Genomic DNA, 22,243 nt, shown 5'->3' with positions numbered 1-22,243 from the left:
TTCCCGGGGAGGCCTTAAAGGAGCACCGCAAACTGGACATCTTAAAACAACAGAGGGACTTCCCTGGAGGTCCAGTGGTTAAACTTCACCTTTCAGTGCGGGGGGTACGGGTTCAATCCCTGGTCGGGGAGCGAGATTCCCACATGCCTTGCAGCCAAGAAACCAAAACATAGAACAGAAGCGATACTGTAACAAATTCAATAAAGACTTTAAGAAAATATTAAAAAAAATTTTTAAAGGCCACAGAAATTCCTCTCTCACAGTCTGGAGGCCAAGAGCCTGAGACCCAGGTGTGGGCTCACCTGAGGCTGTCAGGGTAGATCCTCCCAGGCTGCCCCAGCACGGGGGCCACCGCAGTCCTTGCATCCTTTGGTTCACGGCTGCGTCACTCCTGTCTCTGCCTCTGTCGTCACGTGGCATCTCCCTGTATGCCTGTGTCTCTTCTCTTCTTAGAAGGACACCAGTCATTGGAGTGGGACCCAGCCAGTCCAGCGTGACCCTGTATTAACCTGACTACACCTGGAAAGATCGCATTTCCAAGTGAGTACCTGGGGCTTGGACGTCAGCATAGCTTCTGTGGGCACACAGTCCAACACCCAGCAGGATCCACCCACCATCCTCCAACCTGTGGACCCACCGGCGAGGGAGGCCCGGGGAGCGAGGCACACGCCAAGGCCTCCTAGGCATCGTCCCACCTGGTCTCCCCAGGAGGGAGCATGTGACCGGGGGGGCAGGCCTCGGCCTCGCAGCCAGGCCGGGCACACAGGTTCACAGCGAGACCTGCTGTCCCCGCTGCCATCACTGCACAGGGGGCCTTAAGGCCTGGCAGCTGGCGCACAGCTCCTGGCTGGGAGCCCGACGCGTGGGGGCTGCCTATAGCACAGGTCGATCCCAGAAGACGCATCGGGCATGATGCCCGACTGGCCACCAACAGGCTGTGCGACTGAAGCCCAGGCCTCAGTTTCCCCTCCTACAGCCTGAGGGATGGGGAGAAGCAGGGTTCAAGTCCTCCTGCCATCTCCACCTCGGGAGCCTCCAGCTCCGGGAAGGGGCTCAACCCTGTCTCCCTCCAGAATCAGGGCACCTGGAGGCATCCAGCTGGTGAGGACTCCATCCACCTGACGGCAGGCTCTGCCCCAAGTTCTAGCGGAAATGATGCGTCCCCCTCCACAAGCACCCCGCTCCTGCCTGCAGAGGGCCGCTGCCCCGCGGCCGTCAGTCCACTCGTTGTTGAAAGCAGTGGGGACCGGGGTGTCCATGCTTTTCTCCATTTGATCCCGAAACAGCCCATGAGGACCGTGTCAGTATCATCCCATTTCCTGATGAATAATTTCATCAAGGTTAAGTTTAAGTCACTTGCCCCAGGGCGCTGGGCTGGGAGGTGACAGAGCTGGTCTGACTCCAGCCTCTGAGTCGGACTGGGATGCTTCAAATGTGAGGCCCAGAGGCCTCTTCCGCTGGCCACGGAGTCTCTCGTTTGGTGGGACCTTGGGAACCCCCGCCGGCCACTCCACTCTGACACTGCATAGTAGTAGTTTCCAGTTGCTTCACTGTAGGGCCCCCTCCACGCGTCCTCGGAGCCCCCGCGAAGCTTCCTTCTGAGGCTGGAGACAGCTGACGAGGAGGTCCCCCTCCTGGCTCTAGACGAGAAGCCACACCTGGCCCCAGTCCCTCCCAGGACCCATATTATTTAAAGAGGTATTGGCTGCCTTCTGTGGAATCAGTGGGGAAGGACAAGGCCATTCTGGCTAGGATGACGGTGATGGTGAAGCCTGCACGGAGAAAGCAGGATCTGCACTGGGGTCAGGGTTTCGAAGGGCTTCCCCACCCCGCTTTTTCTATTGAATATTCTTTGGGAGCCCTGACCGGGTGGTGAATGTGGCCAGCCTCAGACACCTCCTGAGCTCCTGGCCCCTTGTCTACATCGTCCTCCTCCACGAATCCTCCGCCCCAGGAAATCGGGGCACACAGTAAGCGACACAGCCAAGGAGGCTGAACTCCAGCCTCCCAGAGCCCATCCTTCACGCCCGCCGTTCTCTTCATCACCTCCAACCCGGTGGCCCAGCGGAATCACGGTTCTCAGTGATCCGCTCCGCTGGTGGAGAGAGGTGTAGCCCAGGCTGGTGATGGTGGCCCAGACTGTCCCTGTGCACCGGCGGCCGATCCTCTGGACACCGCTGCCATCTTGGTAAGACGTCATGGTTTCGGTTCAGCTGGGAGAGACGCAGACTGGCTGAAACAGACTCCGATTCTCTTTATTGAATTGGGTGCTATTGAATTTATGAAACTCAACTTTCCGATGACAAAAAAATTATCTGTGTGGCCAAATAAAGATGAACGAAGCTCAGAGCCAGCTCCAAAGGCAATTTGGTCCGCTAACCCCACTCATGGGCTGCTTATCGCGTCAGGGGATGGTGTCATCTGCAGGGTTGGGATATAAAGTGCCCTTTTGGATTTTTCTTAAGCTAACATTAGAAAATTGTGTATAAATTTAATCTCAGCTAAAAGGTAAAGATAGTCCACAGCCAAAGGGCAAGGCCACCATCACATGGCAATCACTGTGCTTTATGTCCAATCAGACGCAAGCTAAGAGGGGAAAATAGGGTTCTCTAGACTAATCAATTACATTTGAGTAATTGATCGTATATTATTATTGATGAAAGCCCGTAATATGCGAGTTAGAAGAAAGTAGGTTCTCAAAAGATTAGATTTGTATACGAAAATGGAAGGGAAAAAAATGACTCTCATAAAATCATTTGAGAGTGGTTTATGGTTTAATGCAGAGTGGAGCGTGGAGACTGGTCCCAGATTGCTCTCTCCTCTCCCTGTGGACTGTCCACCTGGGAAGGAGGGACCTGGACGTTTAGCAGAGGGGAGCACGGTGAGTCCACGGGAGCTGCCGGGATGGTGGAAGAGCGGTCACGGGAAGAGAGAGGATCTGACGTAAGAAACGGGCCCCCTTTAAGGAAGTGATTTCTCACAGTATGAAACACCTACACAGCGACGGCTTCCCTGTAAGGGGGTAATCTTCCCACCCCTCAAGGTATGTAAGCAAAGATTGTAAGACTAGCTGTCCGAGATGTCGGAGAGGAGACTCTGCTTGGGCAGAAATGTCTCTAGAAGACCCTCAAGGTCACGTCCAATCAAGAGTCTAGGGTTCTAGAGAATGCCCCAAACCTAAGTTGTGGGTGCCCTGGAAGGGACCTTGAACGTGCACACCCTTGGCGCAGGTGAAGCCCCTCCCTCACAGCCCCCGAGTCTTGTTCAGCGGCCCCCTCCGATTTCCCAGGGTGACTCCCCATACCATTACCCTCCCACCCCCCTTCACTCTCACCCAACAGTTTCTTCTCCTGCTTCACAGGGAGAAGAGAGGCCCTGCCTTTCCCATGCCTGCGGCCACCCCACCTCAGCCTTGGCAGCGGCCAAGAACCCTCACCACCCCCGCTCCGGCCCTTTGTCTCTCCCAGTCCCTAAAGCAACGACCAGCAAGCAAAGGGGGCTCAGGAAACGCTTGGTCTACAATCAGGCCACATCGCCCCCACCCTGGGACGATGAGAACCCTCGGTTGACCCCTTCCATCTTCTGGCGAGAGCCGACACCCATTTTCTTCCCAGGCGGCCCGGGAAAGCGTGGCCAGCACCCCCAGGGCACCCTCAGCCCTGCCCTACCTCACCACTCCCCAGGCGCGTCCAGCTTTCCTCCTGCTTCTCACTCATTCATTCCTTGTTCAATGAACGTCAGAGGTGCACTAGCCTCTCACAGGACCTGGGACGCGGTGACACCTTCCCTCCCCCGAGGACCTCACAGTGCCCAGGGATGGGAGGATGCGTGTGTGATGAGCATCCCATGCGAGGACAGATGTGCCCCAGACCCACTCCCACAGTCGGTACGTCCCCTCAGTCCTTGACATCCCATCAGCGAGCAGTGTCACCTGGATGTCACTCAGTGTCACTCAATTCTTCATCTCTGGGTGCTCCTTCCAACGAGCCTTCTCTCTACCTTCTTTAAAAAGCAGATAGGGCTTCCCTGGTGGCGCAGTGGTTGAGAGTCCGCCTGCCGATGCAGGGGACACGGGTTCGTGCCCCGGTCCGGGAAGATCCCACGTGCCGCGGAGCGGCTGGGCCCGTGAGCCATGGCCGCTGAGCCTGCGCGTCCGGAGCCTGTGCTCCGCAACGGGAGAGGCCACAGCAGTGAGAGGCCCGCATACCGCAAAAAAGAAAAATAAATAAATAAAATTAAAAAAAGATAAAATTCATAAAACATAACATTCATCATTTTAACCACTTTAAAGTGTGCCGTGGATTTTAGTATATTCATAGAGCTGTACAACCATCTCCACTACCTAATTCCAGAATATTCTCATCACCCCCCAAAACCCACACCCATTATATTAGTAGGCACTCCCCACTCCCGCCTCCCGCAGCTCTCAGCACCCATGTTTTCATCTGCTCTCTAATAAATGATCGGTTCAAGTTACCTACTTCTTCTTAGGTTAAGTCTTAAAATTTATACTTATTTTTAAAATATATTTTATATATTTAATTCACATTTTTCCAGGAAACCATCTCTTTTTCTCCAGGTCTTCAGTTTTAATGCCATTGAGTTATATAAAACTTTCTGTAAAAAGATATTTTAAAATCTCTTCCAATTTTTTTAGTTATTGTCTTTTTTTCTCATTTTTGATCATGTCTCTTTTACTCTATTTCTTAATCAGGTTTGTGAGAGACTGATCTGTTTTGCTGGTCTTTTTAAAGAGCCAGTTCTGGGGCTTGTGAACACTTTCTACTCTTTTGGTTTCTTTGCTCTCTCTATGTTTTTTTCTTTATCATTTTCCTCTTCTTATATTCTGAGTTTAAAAAAATACTTTCTTCAGGTGATAAATTAACTCCTATATTTTTAGTCTTTCTTCTTCAATGATGAATGTATCTAACCAGTGTACCAGCTTTCATTGTGTCCCATTGAGAAGATTTCCTTGTCACTGCTCTCAGATTAATTTCAAATTTCAGTTTTCATTTCCTTTTACTCCGAGGATATAGTACAGGGTCTAATTGTCTTATGAAATCCATTCTCCTCTTTTCTATAGTAACAGAGCCCTCAGTTTTTATTGGACTTAGTTCTACCCAGGATAAAAACTACAAATCCCAGCATTCCTTAAGCTAGGCATGACCATGTGACTGAGTTCTGGCCAATGGGATGTGAGCAGAAGTGACGGGGGCAAGTTGGGGACCATGTAGAGGAGGGCAGCCCAGCGATGGTGGAGCAGTAGGATGATGGGACCTGGGCTCTCGTGCAGCATCCCGCTGTCTGACCACAACCCAGGCCAGACTTTGAAACTTCCATCGTGTTAATTCACTCTTCTGTTGGTTCTCTGCCATGCAGCTAAATCTATTCTCTAAGATAAAGCATAATTTAAGAGAGTGTGCATGTTACTTTCCAACTGGTAAAGGGTTGGGTTTTTCTGGGGGGGGAGAGATTGAAATTTTATTTATTATTTCTAATTTTTCTAGCAAATGGCTAGAGAAAATCTCAACCTTTTAAATTTTTTCTAAAGGTTTACTTTGTGACTAAGTACATTATCGATTTTCATAAATGGTCAGTGGCTCTTGGAAAGAATGTGTAATCTGTATTTGAAGTATGAAATATTTTGTATACATCTATTAAATTGAGTTTGCTGGTGATTCCATTTCTCTAAAACTTGATTGATTGATTTATCATCTACCAGATTGGTCTGATTCTGAAAATGGTACATTGCAATTCCTGTTGAAATTCTGCTTTTATCACGTTCTCCTCGTATTTTTAAATAACTTGGTTTTATATAGTTAGCTGCTAAGTTGATTAGTGTATAATACAGATTTATTATTTTATCTTACTCATAAATTGTCCTTTTAATCCTTCAGAATGCCTCTCTCCCATTTAATGTTTTTGATTTTCAGTTCCACCTTCTCTGGACTAAAAATGATGCCCTTGCTTTCATTTTGTCTGCATTTCTCGCCATCCTTTCAACATCCCTTTATTCTCAAGCATTCTTTAGCACTTGCCTTGAAGGCTGCTTCTTTAAGAGAATGGAAAAAAAGACTATAAATATATATGTGTGTATATATAAACACTTTGCTGTACTCTGAAACTAACACATTTGTTGTACACCTGAACCACTTTGCTGTACACCTGAAACTAGCACATTTTAAATCAACTATATTTCAATAAATGTTTTTTAAAAAAAGAGTATAAAACATAAAGTAAAATACATATAGGCTTTTTTTTAAAAACCCAAATTGGTGGTCTCTGCTTTTTCACAGGGAATTCAGCCCGTGCACGCTGCGTGATCTTTTCCTTTTCCTCCTTTTTGCTGCTATTTACCCCCACCCCCTTTCTCCTCATCAGCATCTGTGAGTCATCTGGGCTCTCTCTTTACGCCAAGGGTCACCTTCCCTTTCCTGCTTCTACATCAAACTCCCAGTTCTGTGTCGAAATCAAGACCCCTCCCCACAACCAGTGACCCCACCCCCAGCTGCTGAGAGCTCTGCTCCCTTTTGAACCCGTTCCTCCCCAGTGCCCCACCCCGTGCAGGAGAGCAAGGACCAGCTCCTGCAGCCAGTGCTACCGAGTGCCTGTGATTTTTGCTGCCCCTCAGTTTTGTGCCCTCAACTGCCAGGACTAGTTAAATCTAATAACTTGACCTTGTATCTTTAATGGGTTGTTTCCCAGGACAAAAGAAAAAAAAAAGGAAAATCTTGAGCTGTTTTCAGTCATCACACCATGGGTGGTGGGGTGGTGGTGTCACCTGAGGCTGGTGTGTGTGTATTCAGGATAAAGCAAATAAGCAATTATAACAAACACTCTATCTTCCCCATCACTGTTGAAAACCGGGTTTCTCAGAGTAGCATGGAGGGGTAAGTAATTCTGAATTTGGATTGGAACCATGAATGTGAACTCATCTATGTTCCCCCTTCAAAGGAAACCTATTTCCAGCTGTCTGTAACAGGGAAGAACCTTTGTATTCTGTTACAAGTTCATCACTAAAGGGATGTTGTCTATAAGCTTAAATTATACATCATTGCCCATCTCTGGGAACCCTGACTCCCAGGTAATGAGCATTAAGCTAAAATACCTTCGTTCAGCTCACAGGAAACATCCTGATCCGGCCCACCTCTGAATGACTGCAGGGGGAAGAAATTAACACAGGAACCAAGAAGTGTTTGACTTAGCTCCCTCCCCTTTTAGTATAAAAGGAGTCTGAATTCTAACTCAGGTGAGACGGTTCTTTGGGACATGAGTCCACCATCTTCTCTGTCTGCTGGCTTTCTGAATAAGGTCGTTATTCCTCGTCCCAACAACTCGTCTCTCAATTACTGGCCTGTCGCGCTGCAAGCCGTATGAGCTTAGACTCAGTAACATGTCCTCTGCAGGGCCTGGAAGCCATGGCCAACCCCCGGGGGAAAACGAGGAGCCAGGCGTGCAGGTTACATTTTTAAACGTCATCTCCTACAATAGAAACCAGGAGACTTGAAAAGACAGGGTGGAGCCAGAGGGCCCTGGATCAGGGCGCCATCAGAGGGCAAGGGTGTTGCCAAGGACTCCTGGCTTCTATCGAAAGGACATAGGAGCCCCCACAGTGTTTCTGCTGGCCACAGACAGGTGATGTGAGCACGAGTGAGGGGCTGGGGGTGGCCTCCTGGTCTTCCATCTCTCCGTCCTCATCCCCGTTTCTGGGGCCCTGACCTCAGCACCTGGCATGAACCAGGCGCCGGACAGAGCTGTCTCTGCCTCTCACACCGACTCTGGGAGGTGGCTGTGATCAGCAGAGAAAGTGAGAAATGCCGGGAGAGCAGGAGCCCCACACAAGGGTCATGCAGGAGGGGTCCAGCTGCTGCCCACATGCTGCGAGGTCCTGGGCTCATCCCACAAGCTCTCTGGGCGGTACCCATATCCATGCAGCAGGGATAGAGTGCCCAGTACACAGTAGGGCCAAATAACTGCTGGCCTTCGGGACCACTGACACATGAGTGGGGGAATGTGAGGTAGAGGGGCTCCGAAAGCCGTGATGTTTGACCAAAGCTCCGGATCATCCCTGGATGCACACACGTGCCTCGCTTTGCAAACTGTGAACCGCTGTATGGGGGCCGGGTTGTGTGACTAGAGGATGCCCTCGCCCCCTCCTGCACCTTCCCCCCGAAAGGCAACACAACCCACCATCGGAAGCATGCCTGTTCCTGTTGGCTTTGGCCCAGGCTGACAGGAAGCAATCCCACAATGCTGATGGTGCTAGTAAGGGTCAGGCTGGTATCCAGCTGGGGTGAAGGCACTGCTCCAGAGGGATAACACACTTGTGTGTGGGGTCAACCCTGCCCAGGCCAGGGACACTAGGAGGCAAAGGACCCCAAGAACACAGCCAGGAGCAAGCAAGGATCCCACTTCTCTTATGGGTTGAATTGCGTGCCCCCTCCCACCCGGAATTTATATGTCAAAGTCCTAAGCTCCAATACCTGTGAATGTGACTGTATTTGGAGACAGAGTCTTTACAGAGGTGATCAAATTAAAATGAGGCCATCAGGGTGGACCCTGATCCAATAAGACATAAAAAGAGGGCATTTGGATAGAGAGACAGACAGGCATGGAGGGAAGAGGATGTGAAGAGATGGGATGAAGACAGCCATCTAGAAGCCAAGGACACAGGCTTAGAGCAGATCCTCCCTCACGGCCTCAGATGGAACCAGCCTGCTGACACCCTGACTCAGATCCCCAGCCTCCAAGACCAGGAGACAAGTGTCTGTGGTCTGAGGCCTGGTCTGCGGTGCTTTGTTACGCAGCCCTAGCTGACTAATGCACCCTCTCTATGAGCCTTCTCTGATAGGCTACTTCACTCCCTGCCTGATAGATCCCAGGAACAACAGACCCACCTAACTTCAGAAGCAGACCAGAAGGAGGTCCTGTGGGGAGTTTGGGGCCTCAGGTACCCCTGGACCTGAGTTGGTGGCAACATAGGATGAGGATGGGGCCGAGGTAGACCCTCCCTCCTGGAGTCAGGAGTCTCTGAGTGTGACCATTGGGTGATGCTTTTGGGATCTTCCCGGACCGGGGCACGAACCCGTGTCCCCTGCATTGGCAGGCGGACTCTCAACCACTGCGCCACCAGGGAAGCCCTGGGTGATGCTTCTTGCCAGCTCTCCTGCCCTTGAGGCTGTGACTCTGAGGGGGTCACCTGCTGCTCACCTGCCACTCCCCCAGCCAGGTTCCCCCCACCTTTCTCCGTGGCCTCCAACCTCCACATATTCCCAGACACACAACCTTCACCTGTAGGACCCAGAGTCTCGGCTCCCAGCCCGGCACCACCCTCTCCATGTGTGACCTTGGGGTGTCACGGCCCCCACTGAGCCTCGGTTTCCGGTCTGTAAAGTAGAGGCCCCTCTGGATTTAAGACCTCACTTTCTGGGAATGGGCCACACACAGAAGGGTTTGAAGGGCAACCCCGCTACTGGCTGCCTGTGGGACAGAGGAGCCCTTGCCCAAGCAACCCTCTCTCCTCCAGCGACCATGTCTTCCCCTGCAGGGCCTCACACACAGAGCGTCTCATCAAGGCGGGAGATGAATAGAAACACTTTAATAAAACAAAAACGACTTCGTGGGATGTCTTTGGAAGATGGACTCAAGAGCAAGAGAGCGCATGGGGGGGCGGGGGTGCCTAGTACTTGAGCAGCCAGCGTGGCTGGTGCTGGCCAAGCGACGTGAAGTAGGACCACCACCAGGGCTTGCTGCCGCCGGCCGCAGGCTGTCTCCGGGCCCCCAGGGGCTCCTGGCTGGACTCCTCGGGCTCCCTGTGTGGGCCGGCACCTCCAGGCCCACTTCTCCGTGGCCCGAGAAGGAACGTTTTGGGTCTGATCCTCAGCGGCTGGAGAATGAAGTCCACACGGCCGGCCCTCTTCATCCGGGCAGGGATGATGACTTTCTTGATGACCTTGGAGTAGCCAGGGGCTTGAGCGATAACGATGTGGGACCCTGGGGGCAGCAGCCTCCAGTAGTCACCATCTGGGGCTGTGGACAAATGGAATGAAAATGACTCTCAGACCTGGGCTCAGATAGCTTTTTGATGATGGGTAATGGGGGTCAGGGGGGCGTCAGCCTGGAGGGCAGCAGACCCCAAAGGTCTACCTCTGCATTGGCCTGGAATGTCCTTCCCACCTGCTCCCTCTGTCAAACTCCTATTCATCCCTCAAAACCCTGCTTAGGCAGCACCTCCTCTCTGAAGCCTTCACAGACCATTCCATCCCCCACACAGTTAGCTATCCCTCCCTCTTCTGGACTGTGTTTCCACAAGGAACTCACATCACAATGTACGGTATTTTTCAAATCAGCTGTGAAATCCCTGAGGGCACCCGGAGCCCACATGGGCACCCCAGCTTATCAGTGGGATGTAAGCTCTAGGATAGGAAACAGCAGGGTCCCTCCTGTAGTCTTTGAGAAGGTTTGCCCAGCAGTCACTTCTTGAGGAACATGGAATCCGCATCGATGGTCACTGGCAGCCAGGACGTGAGCGCAACCCCTACCCCCCCGCTGGACCCAGTGCTGCGGGAGACACAGCTCGTGGTGGACGCAGACCCCAGGGCTCCCCACCCTCACCCCCCCAGGCCGGCGCAGGATAGAGGGAGCGGCGGGCATGCTCTGAGCACTGCAGGTGCCGGCACCACGTGGCCCCAGGAAGTGCTCACCGGTGGTGATGTCATGGCGGATGCCCTTGACTAAGATCCGGGCGTTTTTGACCGGCTTGCCAAATTTGTCCATCACCACGCCTTTGATGCCCCGGTGCACCTGAGGAGACCAAGGACAGGGCATGGGTACGGCACGTACCCTGCTGAGCGCCCGGCAGCCCTCCCAGCCAGTCCCCACCCGTCTCCAGGGAAACGGCCTGGCTAATCCCAGCTCTGCACCACTCGCCTCGCCATCTTGAGTAAGCCACACCCCCTCTGGGCCTTGGTCTCCTCATCTGTGAAGCGAGGGTGACCAGTGAGCCCACCTCTGGGGTCCCCCTGCGGCAATCAACCCCGTCCTGGGTTTGTGAACGGCCCACAGTCCAGCTCGGGGGTCTGGCTGACATCATCTCCTGGGCCATGAGCGCTGAGCCCCCTGCCTTCCCAGGTAGAGCCGGTGTGGCAGCTTCTCTCTGAGCCGAGGTCCCAAGGCTGCGTGGGGCAGCGGGAGGACACGGGCCCGAGGGTTTGGACCCTGGTGTCAGTCCTGGCCGGGCACCAACCCGCTCCTTGACCTTGGAAAGCTACCCGGCATCTCGGGCCACTCTCCCCATCTGTAACACAGGGTCACCGTGCCCACCTCAGGAAATAAGAATTAATACACGTGATCCGCAGCAGCCAGCCGAGCTGGAGGCAGGACGGCCCACCCTCCTGGTGGGTCCTAAGCACAGCCTTTCCCGGGCACACGCCCTGCAGCTCCTGCACACATCACAGTAAGACTAGGAGGCCGCACTTTCCGAAGAAATCACCTCCTGGAGCCCTGAGCCCATGCACAGTTCTCCTGAAACAATCAGCAACAAACACGCTGAACTCCCTTTACTCTGTCGGGGCCGCAAACAGCCAGAGGTTGAAGCTCACATCAAAGGCGGCCGGGACGCCCTGGGGGGAGGGGAGACAGCGCATGGGCGCTGCCCTATCCCCGGAGGCTGCCCCCGGACCCCCAGCCTGCATCCCGGCCCTTCCTTTGCTCAGAGCACCTGACCAGCTCCCTCACCTGGCCTATTCCTCTCCCCCTTAGAGACACAGTTCACACTCCTCTTCCTCAAGGAAGCCCTCCGTGACTGGCCACATCAGGGGCCTCTTCTGGGGTCCCACAGTCTTGATTTCCACTCTCCCAGCCCTGACCTCACTGCGATGTCATCTGCCCTTTCCCCTCCCCCGCGGCCTGAGAACAGAGGCCAGCACACAGTAGGGCCTCATGTAATCCCAGCACGCACCGGCGAGATTTTGGTCCGACCTCGTTCTCGGGCTGAGGAGTCACCTTCATGCAGAACCAGGGACGTGGAGCTCTCAGGCAGAGAAGGAGAGATGGTGCGCCTGCCCCTCCCCTCCTGTCCAGGGGGATGTAGACGCCCCCCTCCCAGGCCTGGTCAGGATCACTGTGCAAAAGGCCTCAGTGGACACGACAGACGGATCCTTATCAGGAGGCCCGGGCAGCTGTCCTGGGGGCCATCCTGGGAGGCCGGCCACGCCTGGCCATGTGCTGCCCAGCCTTCCACGGTATCGCGCTTGCTATTAAATCTTTATACCCCGAGCCTTCACATACAATATCCACGGAGCAATCCCAGCTCCATTTAAGACTCCTTAAAACTCATTTTCACCAGACAGCCGTAAAACGAAACGAGCCAAGAGGCCTGGCCTCGAGCCATTATCGATGATGACCAGGCCCCGCAGCGAGGTCACTGGCACAGCTGCAGAGAAGGAACAGTGCTAAGAACGCCCAGTTATTATCCGCGGCCTTGCTTCCTTCCTATTGCTACAGCTGCTGGTCCGGAGGCTCGGCTTGCTTCCTGCCTGGAGAAAGGTTCCTGATCTTTCTAGAAAGCAGGGGGCTCGACAACAGAACTGGCGTTTGGGGCAGGCACATCTGAGTTCGAGCTCTGCACAGTGGCTGGTGACACTGGACCCGCCCGGTCACTCTCTGACCCTCTGTCTCCTCCTCTGGCTGTATCACAGACTCTGTGAGCCAGGATGGGAGCCCAGCGACCCCTGACCGGCACGATCCTTCCCCCAGCACCCCTGTTCCTCCATCTAAAAAGTGGGGCAGCCCCATCCCCTGGCCAGGGCTGGTGTCAGGATTCGATGACACGTGGACACCAACTGAAAGCTCTGTGCGCTCACAGCCCCTCGTTGTCTCCCTCGGGCAATCCTGTCTTCCTCTTAGGACCTGCTTCTTACCGGGACGTTGCAGTAACATGCCATTTTTATGATTCTTAAAAATGCTCAGGGATAAGCAAAATGTAGAGGCTTCTATAATACAAAAGCACTGTCGTTCCATTTTGAATTCCTGTGTCCCTTTCATGAGCGTTTTCCTATTCAGAACCACATCCCCTGGTGGCAGGCCATGCTGGGGAGACTGAGGGGTGGGGCAGGGCTGGGAGAGGCAGTGGGACCTGCGGCACGTGGTCCCCACCAGTGGTCCCCACCAGGCCACTGGGAGACCCGGCTCTCGGGGTCCAGTGACAGGTGATCGTAGACACGTTCTCCGAGGCCCCCGCTCACAGCCTGCCCACCTCTGGGTGACCTCAGCCCCATAACTGGTGGGGGGGCTACCCCTCAGTCCGGGTGCCTCACTGCTGCCCCAGCAGCCCGTGACCTCCCCTCTGAGTCCCAGGGACAGATTGCGCAAGGCCCTGCCTGGACGGCACAGACACCATGCTGCCCAGCCATCACCTCTGGGCCCGCCCCCGACCAGGGCCTGCCCCATTCCTCTGGCCACGGCGCCCCTGCAGGCCTAAACGCCCCACTGAATTCTAACATGTGCTGTCCCCCCTGCCGGAGGGGTCCCTGTCCTGTCACCTGATCTCCGTCCTTCTTCAAGATGCAGCCCAGGTGCCATCTCCTCCAGGAAGACCCCCGTGGCCTCTGAGGCTGGGTCAGGCGCCTCTCCTGGGCTGCCCTGGTCCCTGCGCTCCCCTTGTTGAGACCTTTCCTGTACCGGGGGCCCTGTTGTACGCCCCGTGGTGTCCCCAGCCGCCCCAGGGTGGCCGGTGAACCTTCACTCGTGAACACAGGTGGTTAACGAATAAGCAAGTACAGCGTAATTGTGTGACAGCACGGGCGCTGAGCCCCGACGCACGGCCTGGGTCTGGCCCTCCCCATGCCGGGCCCCGGGGGCCGCCCAGAGCTCACCATCTCCACGAAGTTGAGGAGCGGTTCCTTGTTGTGTTGCCAGATGGTATAGAGGGCCTCCCCGGGCGGGAACTTCACGCAGCCCAGCTCCACCGTGATCTCAAAGCAGTTGCTGTGCAGGTAGTTGAAGTCGGACATGCCTGCAGCACAGCGGGTGGCTCTCAACGCCGGCCCCCGCAGGGCCCTGGGCCGGGCAGCTGGCAGGGGCTGTGGTCCTACCCGCGCCTCCCAGACGAGCAGACCGGGAACGTCACAGCTCCCACCCAAGGTCCAGGGAGTGGGCAGCCGCACTGCGGACCAAGTGGTCTGGCGCCCACGTCCGCGGGCTCACGCAGCATCCCTGCGGCCCCTTGGGGGGTAAGGAGCAAGCCCACTTCCCGCAGAGAAGCTGGGAGCTTGTGGGGGCCATCCGTGCCCCTGGGGCCCAAGCTGCTGGCCCTCCCCTGGCTTGAACCCCCAGTGATAACGTCCATTTACCTGGACGGTCCCGAGAACAGCCCAGGGAAGAAGGTCCTACTACCTTCATCTCCGGGTGAGCCTGGCCCAGCGAAGCCGATGGCCAGCCAGGGAGACGGCAGAGGCGTCGGAGCAAGTGGGGCTGACCGTCCCTCTCCCCCGTGTCTGCCTTCCACCCCGTCTGCTCTGGGAGGTCTTCTCCAGCAGGAGCTGCAGCTGGGCTCTGTGGCAGCCCTGGGCCCTGATGGGGCAGCGGGAGCCCCAGCCTTCAGAGCTTCAGAGCCTACTCCGAACCCCGGTACCCAGCGGCCACCTTCCCGACTTAATAGTCACGTCCACAGAGAGGCCACACTTCCCTGCAGATGGCCCTTCTGTCCCTGGTCACTAGCCCCGTGCCCTCCCTGGGTCCGTGTCCCGAGGGAGGGGAGCCCAGCTGGCCTCTCCCAGGCTCAGCCCCCCAGTGGGGCCTTTGCAGACCCCAGAAACAGGTCATGCCTGAGACTCGGAGCCCACCACCCGAGGGTCATGGAGCCCGTCCGTCTGGATCCGGGAGGGAGAGGAGCCTCCCTGACCCCCGGGAAGGACCACACGTGCCATCGTGGGCAGCAGGGGTGCTGAGCTGAGCAGGGGGTGAAAGTGGCTCTGGAACGGGAGCTGAGGGGCCTCCCTCTCCACCTCCACAGGAGAAGGGGGGGCACGGGCAGGGTGGGTCCCAGCTCTACCACGTGCCGTGGCCCTCGAGCTGGTCCTACTCTTGTCTGAGCCCAGTTTCCTCATCTGCCAAGTGACATGAATAATAAGGGTCATGCTGGTGTGGAGGGGTGGCCGGCAGCACCTGGAAGCATGTGGGCCCAGCCTCCAGTGTCCCCATGACACAGGGGTGTCACCTGCTCCCACATTTCAGAGAAACAACGAATATGGTTTTAGTGTAAGTATATCCCATGCAATATCTGGGACTTGCACAGTATTTAGACAGAACTGAAAACTCTTCCTTACTTCTCTGAAATTCACATTTAACTGGGGAATCCCATATTCCATCGGGCAACCCTACTAAACCCCAAAAGGCAAAAAAGAACTGGTCACGGGTGGAACCGTGAGATGTTAAGTGACCACTAAATAAACCACAAAACTGGCAATGGGGAAGTCACAGTCTAGCCCTTCCACGACAGGAGCACGTGAACTTCACCAAGGCCGCGAGAGAACTAAGGTCAGCCACGCCCTAATCTTCCCACCCCAGAGCGTGAGTCTCCCCACACGTGAGGCATCCCTGCTGCTCTCCCTGTGCCGGAAGCTCCGGAATCGGGTTCCCAGGAGAGGCTGTTGGGAGGAGGCGCCAGCCCGCCCCCGCCCCATCCAGCCCCGCCCCCGCCGGTCCAGGGCGCCCCTCCCGTGAAGCTGTACCAGTCTGCCCCGTTGATGATGCTGCCACTTTTCAGGAAGTTCCCCCCACACCTGTTCTCCGACCTGTCCATCATCCCGGGATGCACATCGGCATAGGCTTTGGCCAGCAACTGGAACATCTGGAAAGGAGATGGAGACAGAGGTCCCCTCGAGGGCAAGACCAGAAGGTGAGCGCTCTGCAGGACGCCCTCCGAGCTGGGGGCAGTGGGCTGAGGAAGGGCCACCGTAGGGAACGCCTGCAGCTCGGGTGGGAGGGGGACCAGGGTCCACGCAGAGGGCACAGCACGTGCAAAGGCCCGGAGGCAGGACGGCCAGAGCTCGGGGCGCCGGTGGTGGGTACGTGGGCGCATCATGGAGCCCCTACGCGCCTGGCTAGGGAGCATGGGCTTCCTCTCGAGAAGGGGTCACCCTGTGGGGACACTGGCAGGGCACCTGGAGGTCAGCTTTGCAATTTATAAAGCGTTTCCTGCCGCTGTGCAGAGGGCAGGCCTCGGGAGAGGCGGGAGGCTGGCATGGGGCTCATTTTCACTAACTTCATCCCCCACGCGAATGGCTATGACGACTGTCACTTCATTTCCCTAGGAGACAAGTAGCCCCTGCGGGCGCCCACCGGCTCGCTGCCATAACCACGCGCAGTGCCCACCACGGTTGGGATGCAGCTCAGGGGGCCTGCCACCCCCTGTTGGGGAGCCTCGGGGGCAGGGCCCGTCTGGGTGCGACCCTGATTCCTGGGTGGTGCGGAGCCCCTCCCCCACTAACCTCCCCCAGCCCAGAGCTCCCCCGTTACACTCCCCACCCCACAGGGCCGCCAGGTCCTTCCCCCAGGCTGGACTCAGCCACCTGTACGTCCCAGGACCGGACACGGGTCTGACCCAGGACGGAGGCTCCAAGTAGAGGTCAGATGGAGGAGGGCCCACCTGTGCTGGGCCTGTTCAGGCCCTGCGGCCCTGAGAGAGGTCTGTCCTGGGCTGGGCATCCCTCTTTAAGAAAAGGGGAGGTGGGCAGGTGGGGTCAGAAATGGGGGGCCGCTCCAGGCCAGAGTAAGAGTCTCTCCTGGCGACTCAGACCCCGGGACCTTGGGTTTGGGGAAGGATGAGTCCACTTTCTCAGGGATAAGACTGCAGTTTCAACTCGGTCCCACAGACGCAAACCAAGCACCCAAAACACAAGCCCACGCACGTCCTTCAGTCACCGAGGTGGGCGGTCAGGGACCTCCATCCTGCCAGCAGCCCCTGTCACCCGCGGGCTGTGGTCAACCATCTTCAGCCAGGCGTCCAGGTGGTGATGGGGCTGTTTCTGGAACAGTGGCCGGGCCTCCACCGCCTGTCTGCAGAGCGGGACCTAGGCTGGTGGGCGTAGGTTGGGCCAGCCCCTCTCGAAGGTCTCTCTCTCCATCCTGCCCTGGGGCCTCCTCCTGTCACCTGTCAGTCAGCCCCCTCAGGAGAGCAGGGGAAGTCACCACCAGTCCCTACAACCCCAGGGCGCTGGAGCCCCAGGCCCGGCTGGGAACAGGCCCGATCTGGGGGTAGGATCTCCACCCAGAGTCCAGGCGGGGTGGTGGGTCGGTGGCGGAAGGACACAGAGACAATGACCCCCCCCAGATGAAACAAGGTGGGGTGCGGTGGGCTGCTAGGAGGGGCAGATATGGGCTGACGAGGGGCCTAGGATCACAGGTCAGGGCCACGGAGAAGGACCGGCCTGCCCGGGACCTGGATGCGCTGCAGCTACTTCCCACTGGGGGTGGGTTGCGTCAGGGAGGGCTTGGTCGGCAGGACGGAGCTTGAACCCAGCTGGGGAGTAGGATTTGGGCAGAAAGGGCAGGTGTGAGGGGGACAGAGGGGGACGAGGCAGGCAGCCCTGGCCGGCCTGGACGTTGCCCTGAGGCACTGGCCCCCATCCACCGGGCACTGTGGGAGTTTGGGGGCGTTAACTGGTCCCCCTGGCCAAGCCCCCCTCACGTGCCCCCACTCCCCAAGCCTCCCCTGGGACCCTGGTTTCCACAGAGACCACCACTGGCTGCGGGGCTGAAGGAGTATCGATCGATGATCGATGATTGATGGCTGATGGGGAAGTTCTCAGGGTTCTGACTCGGCAGGGACTCCTGGAGGCGCACTTCCCCCCAGAGGCGCCTTCACGCACCTGCCCCTGAGATCCAGAGATGCTGAGTCCAGCGGCCAGGGGCCCCTCCTGCCTGGAGGACACAGGCCTCACCCAGGCATTGGCCCTGATCCCTGGCAGCGCAGCGGGCGGAGGCCAGGCACAGCGGAGGTCACCCAGCCACCCAGGGGGCCCTGGCTGAGCTCCAAGCACAGACCCTGGCGCCCCTCCAGGTGCTAGGCACGTGCTGGCTGTAGTCAGTGGGGGAGTGACTGACTGAATGAATGAGTGGCAGCGAGAATGAACAAGTGCGGGAACGATCGCAGGAGACACGGGCTCTGCGCCCCCAGCCCTGGAGGAAGCCGGCCCAGCCCAGCCCTGCTGGGCCTCCCCAGTCCCACTGCTCACAGGCCCCTGAACCCTCACTCCTGGGGGTCTGGCGGAGTCTCCACTGCTCTTTCAGGCTCCGCTGCGGTAGCTGCCCCTTGAGGACACCCTCCTTAGAGTCCACCGTAAGGCGGAGGATCCAGCGCACACACACACACACACACACCCCATCCCTGCATGTCCCCGGCCTCCTGGGCAGCCCCTTGTTCTGGCCAGGCCACACCTTCTCATCCTTTCCCGTTTCTGGCTCCGTCTCCCACCCTAAACTAGGACCCTCGGCCTAGGGCCCAGTCTACGGGACCGGCCACACACAGGGAGGGACTGGGTGAGGCAGGGTCGACCTCTGGGTGGCCACAGGAGGAGAACACGAGGGGAGCCAGCTCCGGGCACGTGTCTGTCCAGGACCAGTCCCACCCTCCCTGCCCTGCCCCCAGTACCGGGTGGAAAGTGCGAGAAGTCAGCAGAGGCCAGGCCTCGCTCTCCACCCCGAGTCCGGTCCACCAGGGGGCCTGCTGAGTGACCAGGCGGACAGCTCAGACCCTCCCAAGCCTCCCCGGGCTGGTCAAGGAAGGACTATCAAACTGTCTTCCCGGAAGGGCAGGGAAGTCTCCTGCCTCCCGACGGGGTGGGAGGGCAGGAGCTGGCCTGGGGGGCGGGGGCATCAGGGCAGTGGGGCAGCTAAGCTCCAGTGCACTCGGCTGTGACCCCCCCGAAGATCACCCACTGCCTGGCCTCAACCCCCATGCCCTTCCCAGGAGACCAGCCTCTACTGTCAGTCAGGGCAGGGGGTGCCCCCGGGGAAGGGAAGAACGGCGTTGGTGAGGGGTCCAGCCATCATCACGGGTCTCATGCCCTGCCGGTCTGAGCAGCGAGCGAAACAGGCCTGGAGGCGGGAAGGGTCTCCTCAGGGCCCACGTGACCGCTGGGGTCAAAATTCCTACTCTGATCCCACTGTATCTTCAAGTCCCAGGGTACCTGACCCTTAACAAACTGGCCAGATCCAGAGGAAGGAGGGAGGCGCCGGGAGCCAGCCGGGCGCTAGGCACGATGCAGCGCTGCCCTCTGCCGGTGTTGCCCGGAACTTCAGCCTCCCGAGGACAGAAGACACGGGGCGGCCTGGGGGGAGGCCACTCAGCCAGGGTCCCCACCCCAGGAGCTCCCAGACGAGATGAGACACTGATGGAAGGGGGGCAGCCAGAGGAGGGAGGGGCTGCTTCCAGCTGGCTGGAAGGCTTCCTGGAGGAGGGGCTTTGGAGGTGGGCCTAGAAGGCTCCTAATGTTTCAGAGCTCCACGGGCTTCACCGGCTCAGAACCGGAAGGACTCCGGGCCCCCGAGGGCACCACCCACACTGTTGCCTCTCCTGCAACCACAGCACTTCTGCCCAGCCTCTCACCTTCTCGTCGGGCGTGGGAGAAAACATCTTTTCCTCCTGGGGATGCTTGGAGAAGTCGAAGGGATAGGACACCACAAGGTCGCCCCCGTGGAGGCTGGCGGAGAGCACGAAGGGGATGGTCCTCATCCACTTCATTATCGCCTTCGTCTCAGGGGCCACCTGCCCAGGCGGACGAGGCAGTCCTCAGGACGAGGCACGTCCCCGCCGACCACCCAGCCCCACGCCCAAGATTCAGGATTCCGTTCAGGCCCCACTGGGCACTCGCACGTGCCCATCCTCTGGCCTGGAACTCTCTTGCCCACCTCCTGGGGATGCCACCCCCTCCAGGCAGCCCTCCGGGGCACCGCCCCTGAGCACCTGCCAGACTCCGGGTGCTTTCGGTACCCGCTCCCCGAATCCCACCAGCGGCCCAGTGAGAACCATCCCCATTTTGCAGGCAGGAAACCGAGGCTCAGAGGCCAAGGCTGCTAACCGCCAGGCTCTGCTGCCCTGGGGAAGGATGACACCCGAGGGTCCCAGAACACCAGAGACCCTCGGCTGCATCAGAGGGGCGCGCGGCGGCTCCTACCTTACCCCACCAGTAGTGCTGTGGGATGGCGATGTGGCCGCTGCGCGTGCTGCGGGCCGAGGCCAGCCGGTAGTACTCGGACGTCAGGTCGGGGAAGTTGCGGTTCAGGTCCAGGTTCTGCGCGTTCTGCCTCCCACTTGTCCACCCGTTGTAGCCGGCACCCTGAACACACCCGGGGGGGTCAGCACGCCCCCCCGATCCTTCTGGAGGGAGGCGCGGGGCTGGGCTGAGGGTCGCGGGCAGGGCTGTGGTTTCTCTCTGGCTTCACGTGATGAACTTGGGAGCTGCCCCTGACCTCCTCTGCCATGTCTCCAGCCTCTGGGCTGGTCCTCCAACCTCAGGCCCTGCACTGGCTGTTCTCTGCCTGGAATACCCCTCGCCAGGGCTGCACTGCTCACTCCACCTCCCGCAGGCCCTGCCCAGGGCCACCTTCTCCTGGAGCCCCCCCTCCAGCCAGCACACAGTCCGGCTCCTGCCACCCCCGTCATCCTGCTTCCACAGCGCGTGTTGCCTTTGAACCCACCAGAGAACTCGCAGCGTCTGCCGCCCTCCCCACCCCCAAGCAGGACCTTGTGGATGTTGAGGCCCACTGACACCTGTGCACAGAGACCCTGCACAACCGCTAGGGGGTGAGCGAACAGGGGAGGGTGGAAGGCGGCAGCCCCGGGGCCAGCCTGGGGGCGCTCACCTCGGCGGCCGCCACCTCGTAGCCGTCGGGGTTCATGGAGGGCAGCAGGTGGATGCGGGTGGTGTTGAGCAGGCGCTGGATGCGGGCACTGCCCAGCAGGTACTCAGAGCACAGGTACTGGGCCAAGTAGATGAGCATCTCCCTGCCCGCCACCTCATTGCCGTGGATGTTCCCGATGAGTTTCACCTCGGGCTCCACTGCGGGAGGGGGGGCGATACAGTGACCTGGTGGCATCATCTCAAAGCCCCAGGGTCCCCAGAGACTTGAGGGCCCACACGGCAAAGGTGGCCAGTTGTTTTGGAGCCTATTCCTACTCGTTTTGGCCCAAGCGACTCTGTGACTAATGAGGTCTCATCAAGGTCATCACTTTTGTTGAGCTCATCTGTGATGTATGGCCGTAACTATTAGCATGATGGATCAAAGATACTGATTAATAATAATATGAGTTGTCATTGGTCTGTGGGAATTTCATTCATGGCCACTCTTCACGTTTGTGCAATAGAGTAGGGTATACATTGGTGCTTAGATGCAAAGGCAGCTGGCCCTTGGATGGATGGATGGATGGGTGGATGGATGGATGGGTGGATGGATGGATGGGTGGATGGATGGATGGGTGGATGGATGGATGGGTGGGTGGGTGGATGGATGGATGGATGGATGGTTGGATGGATGGATGGATGGACGGATGGACGGATAGATGGATGAGTGGATGGATGGATGAATGGATGGGTGGAAGCGTAGACCAGGGCCTGACGGTCTTACTAGCTGTGTGGCCTGGGACAAGTCGCCTCTCCTCTCCGAGCCTCACACTGCTCACCTGGAACATGGAAAATGGCATCTCCCTCCCTGGCTGTGCGCAGCCCAAGGACCACCAGCTGTGGGAACAAGCGGCCATGTCCCTCCCACATTCCGAGGGTATAAACAACCCTGAGGCTTTCCACACCAGCCACCGCCCTTGACCCTCTCACAGGGGACACCCCTCGCCCACATGTTCCAAAGCTTCCGGCCGATCAGTCTGAAAGCCAGAGTCCTGTCTTCAGCCTTGGGCTGGAGGGGTCGGAGACAGGGTGGGCCTTGGAGGCTGGAGTGGGGCTAGATGACCTCTGGCCCCTGACGGTAGACAGGGCTTAGGGCTCATGACGTCCATGCTGCCCAAGCCACCAGGATGGAAACTGGCTGAGTGTGGCCAGCCCAGCAAAGGGGCCAGAGCCACTTAACCAAGACGAGGGGTAAGGACCAAGGTCAAGTGGGGCTGTTTCTAGACCAATCCCGTCTGACTTCCACAGTCACAGGGACAGACAAGCTGAGAGACCAGACGAGGAAGGACGGGGACCCTCACTCATCGACTCCCCGGCAGAGGCCAGAACGGGGCCCCTGT

At 57.7% G+C, this 22,243-nt stretch overlaps 1 protein-coding gene across 1 annotated transcript in view; it reads right to left on the bottom strand.

Moving 5' to 3' along the window:
• Positions 1–9,632: 9,632 nt before the first annotated feature.
• Positions 9,633–22,243, bottom strand: part of CPZ (carboxypeptidase Z) — a 22,803-nt gene continuing 10,192 nt past the window's right edge. Inside the window, exons 5-11 of the mRNA XM_024745130.1 lie at positions 20,866–21,062; positions 20,178–20,339; positions 19,610–19,768; positions 15,715–15,850; positions 13,875–14,014; positions 10,704–10,803; positions 9,633–10,029 (exon numbers count right to left, since the gene is read on the bottom strand). Of these exons, the coding sequence (XP_024600898.1) occupies positions 9,680–10,029; positions 10,704–10,803; positions 13,875–14,014; positions 15,715–15,850; positions 19,610–19,768; positions 20,178–20,339; positions 20,866–21,062 (1,244 nt within the window). The 3' untranslated portion in view covers positions 9,633–9,679. The remainder of the gene's footprint in view (positions 10,030–10,703; positions 10,804–13,874; positions 14,015–15,714; positions 15,851–19,609; positions 19,769–20,177; positions 20,340–20,865; positions 21,063–22,243) is intronic.

The sequence above is a fragment of the Neophocaena asiaeorientalis genome, unplaced genomic scaffold (genome assembly GCF_003031525.2).
Source record: "Neophocaena asiaeorientalis asiaeorientalis breed wild unplaced genomic scaffold, Neophocaena_asiaeorientalis_V1.1 scaffold65, whole genome shotgun sequence".
Lineage (NCBI taxonomy): Eukaryota > Metazoa > Chordata > Mammalia > Artiodactyla > Phocoenidae > Neophocaena > Neophocaena asiaeorientalis.
Note: the sequence above shows the minus strand (reverse complement) of the source record. Positions and strands in the feature narration are given on the sequence as shown.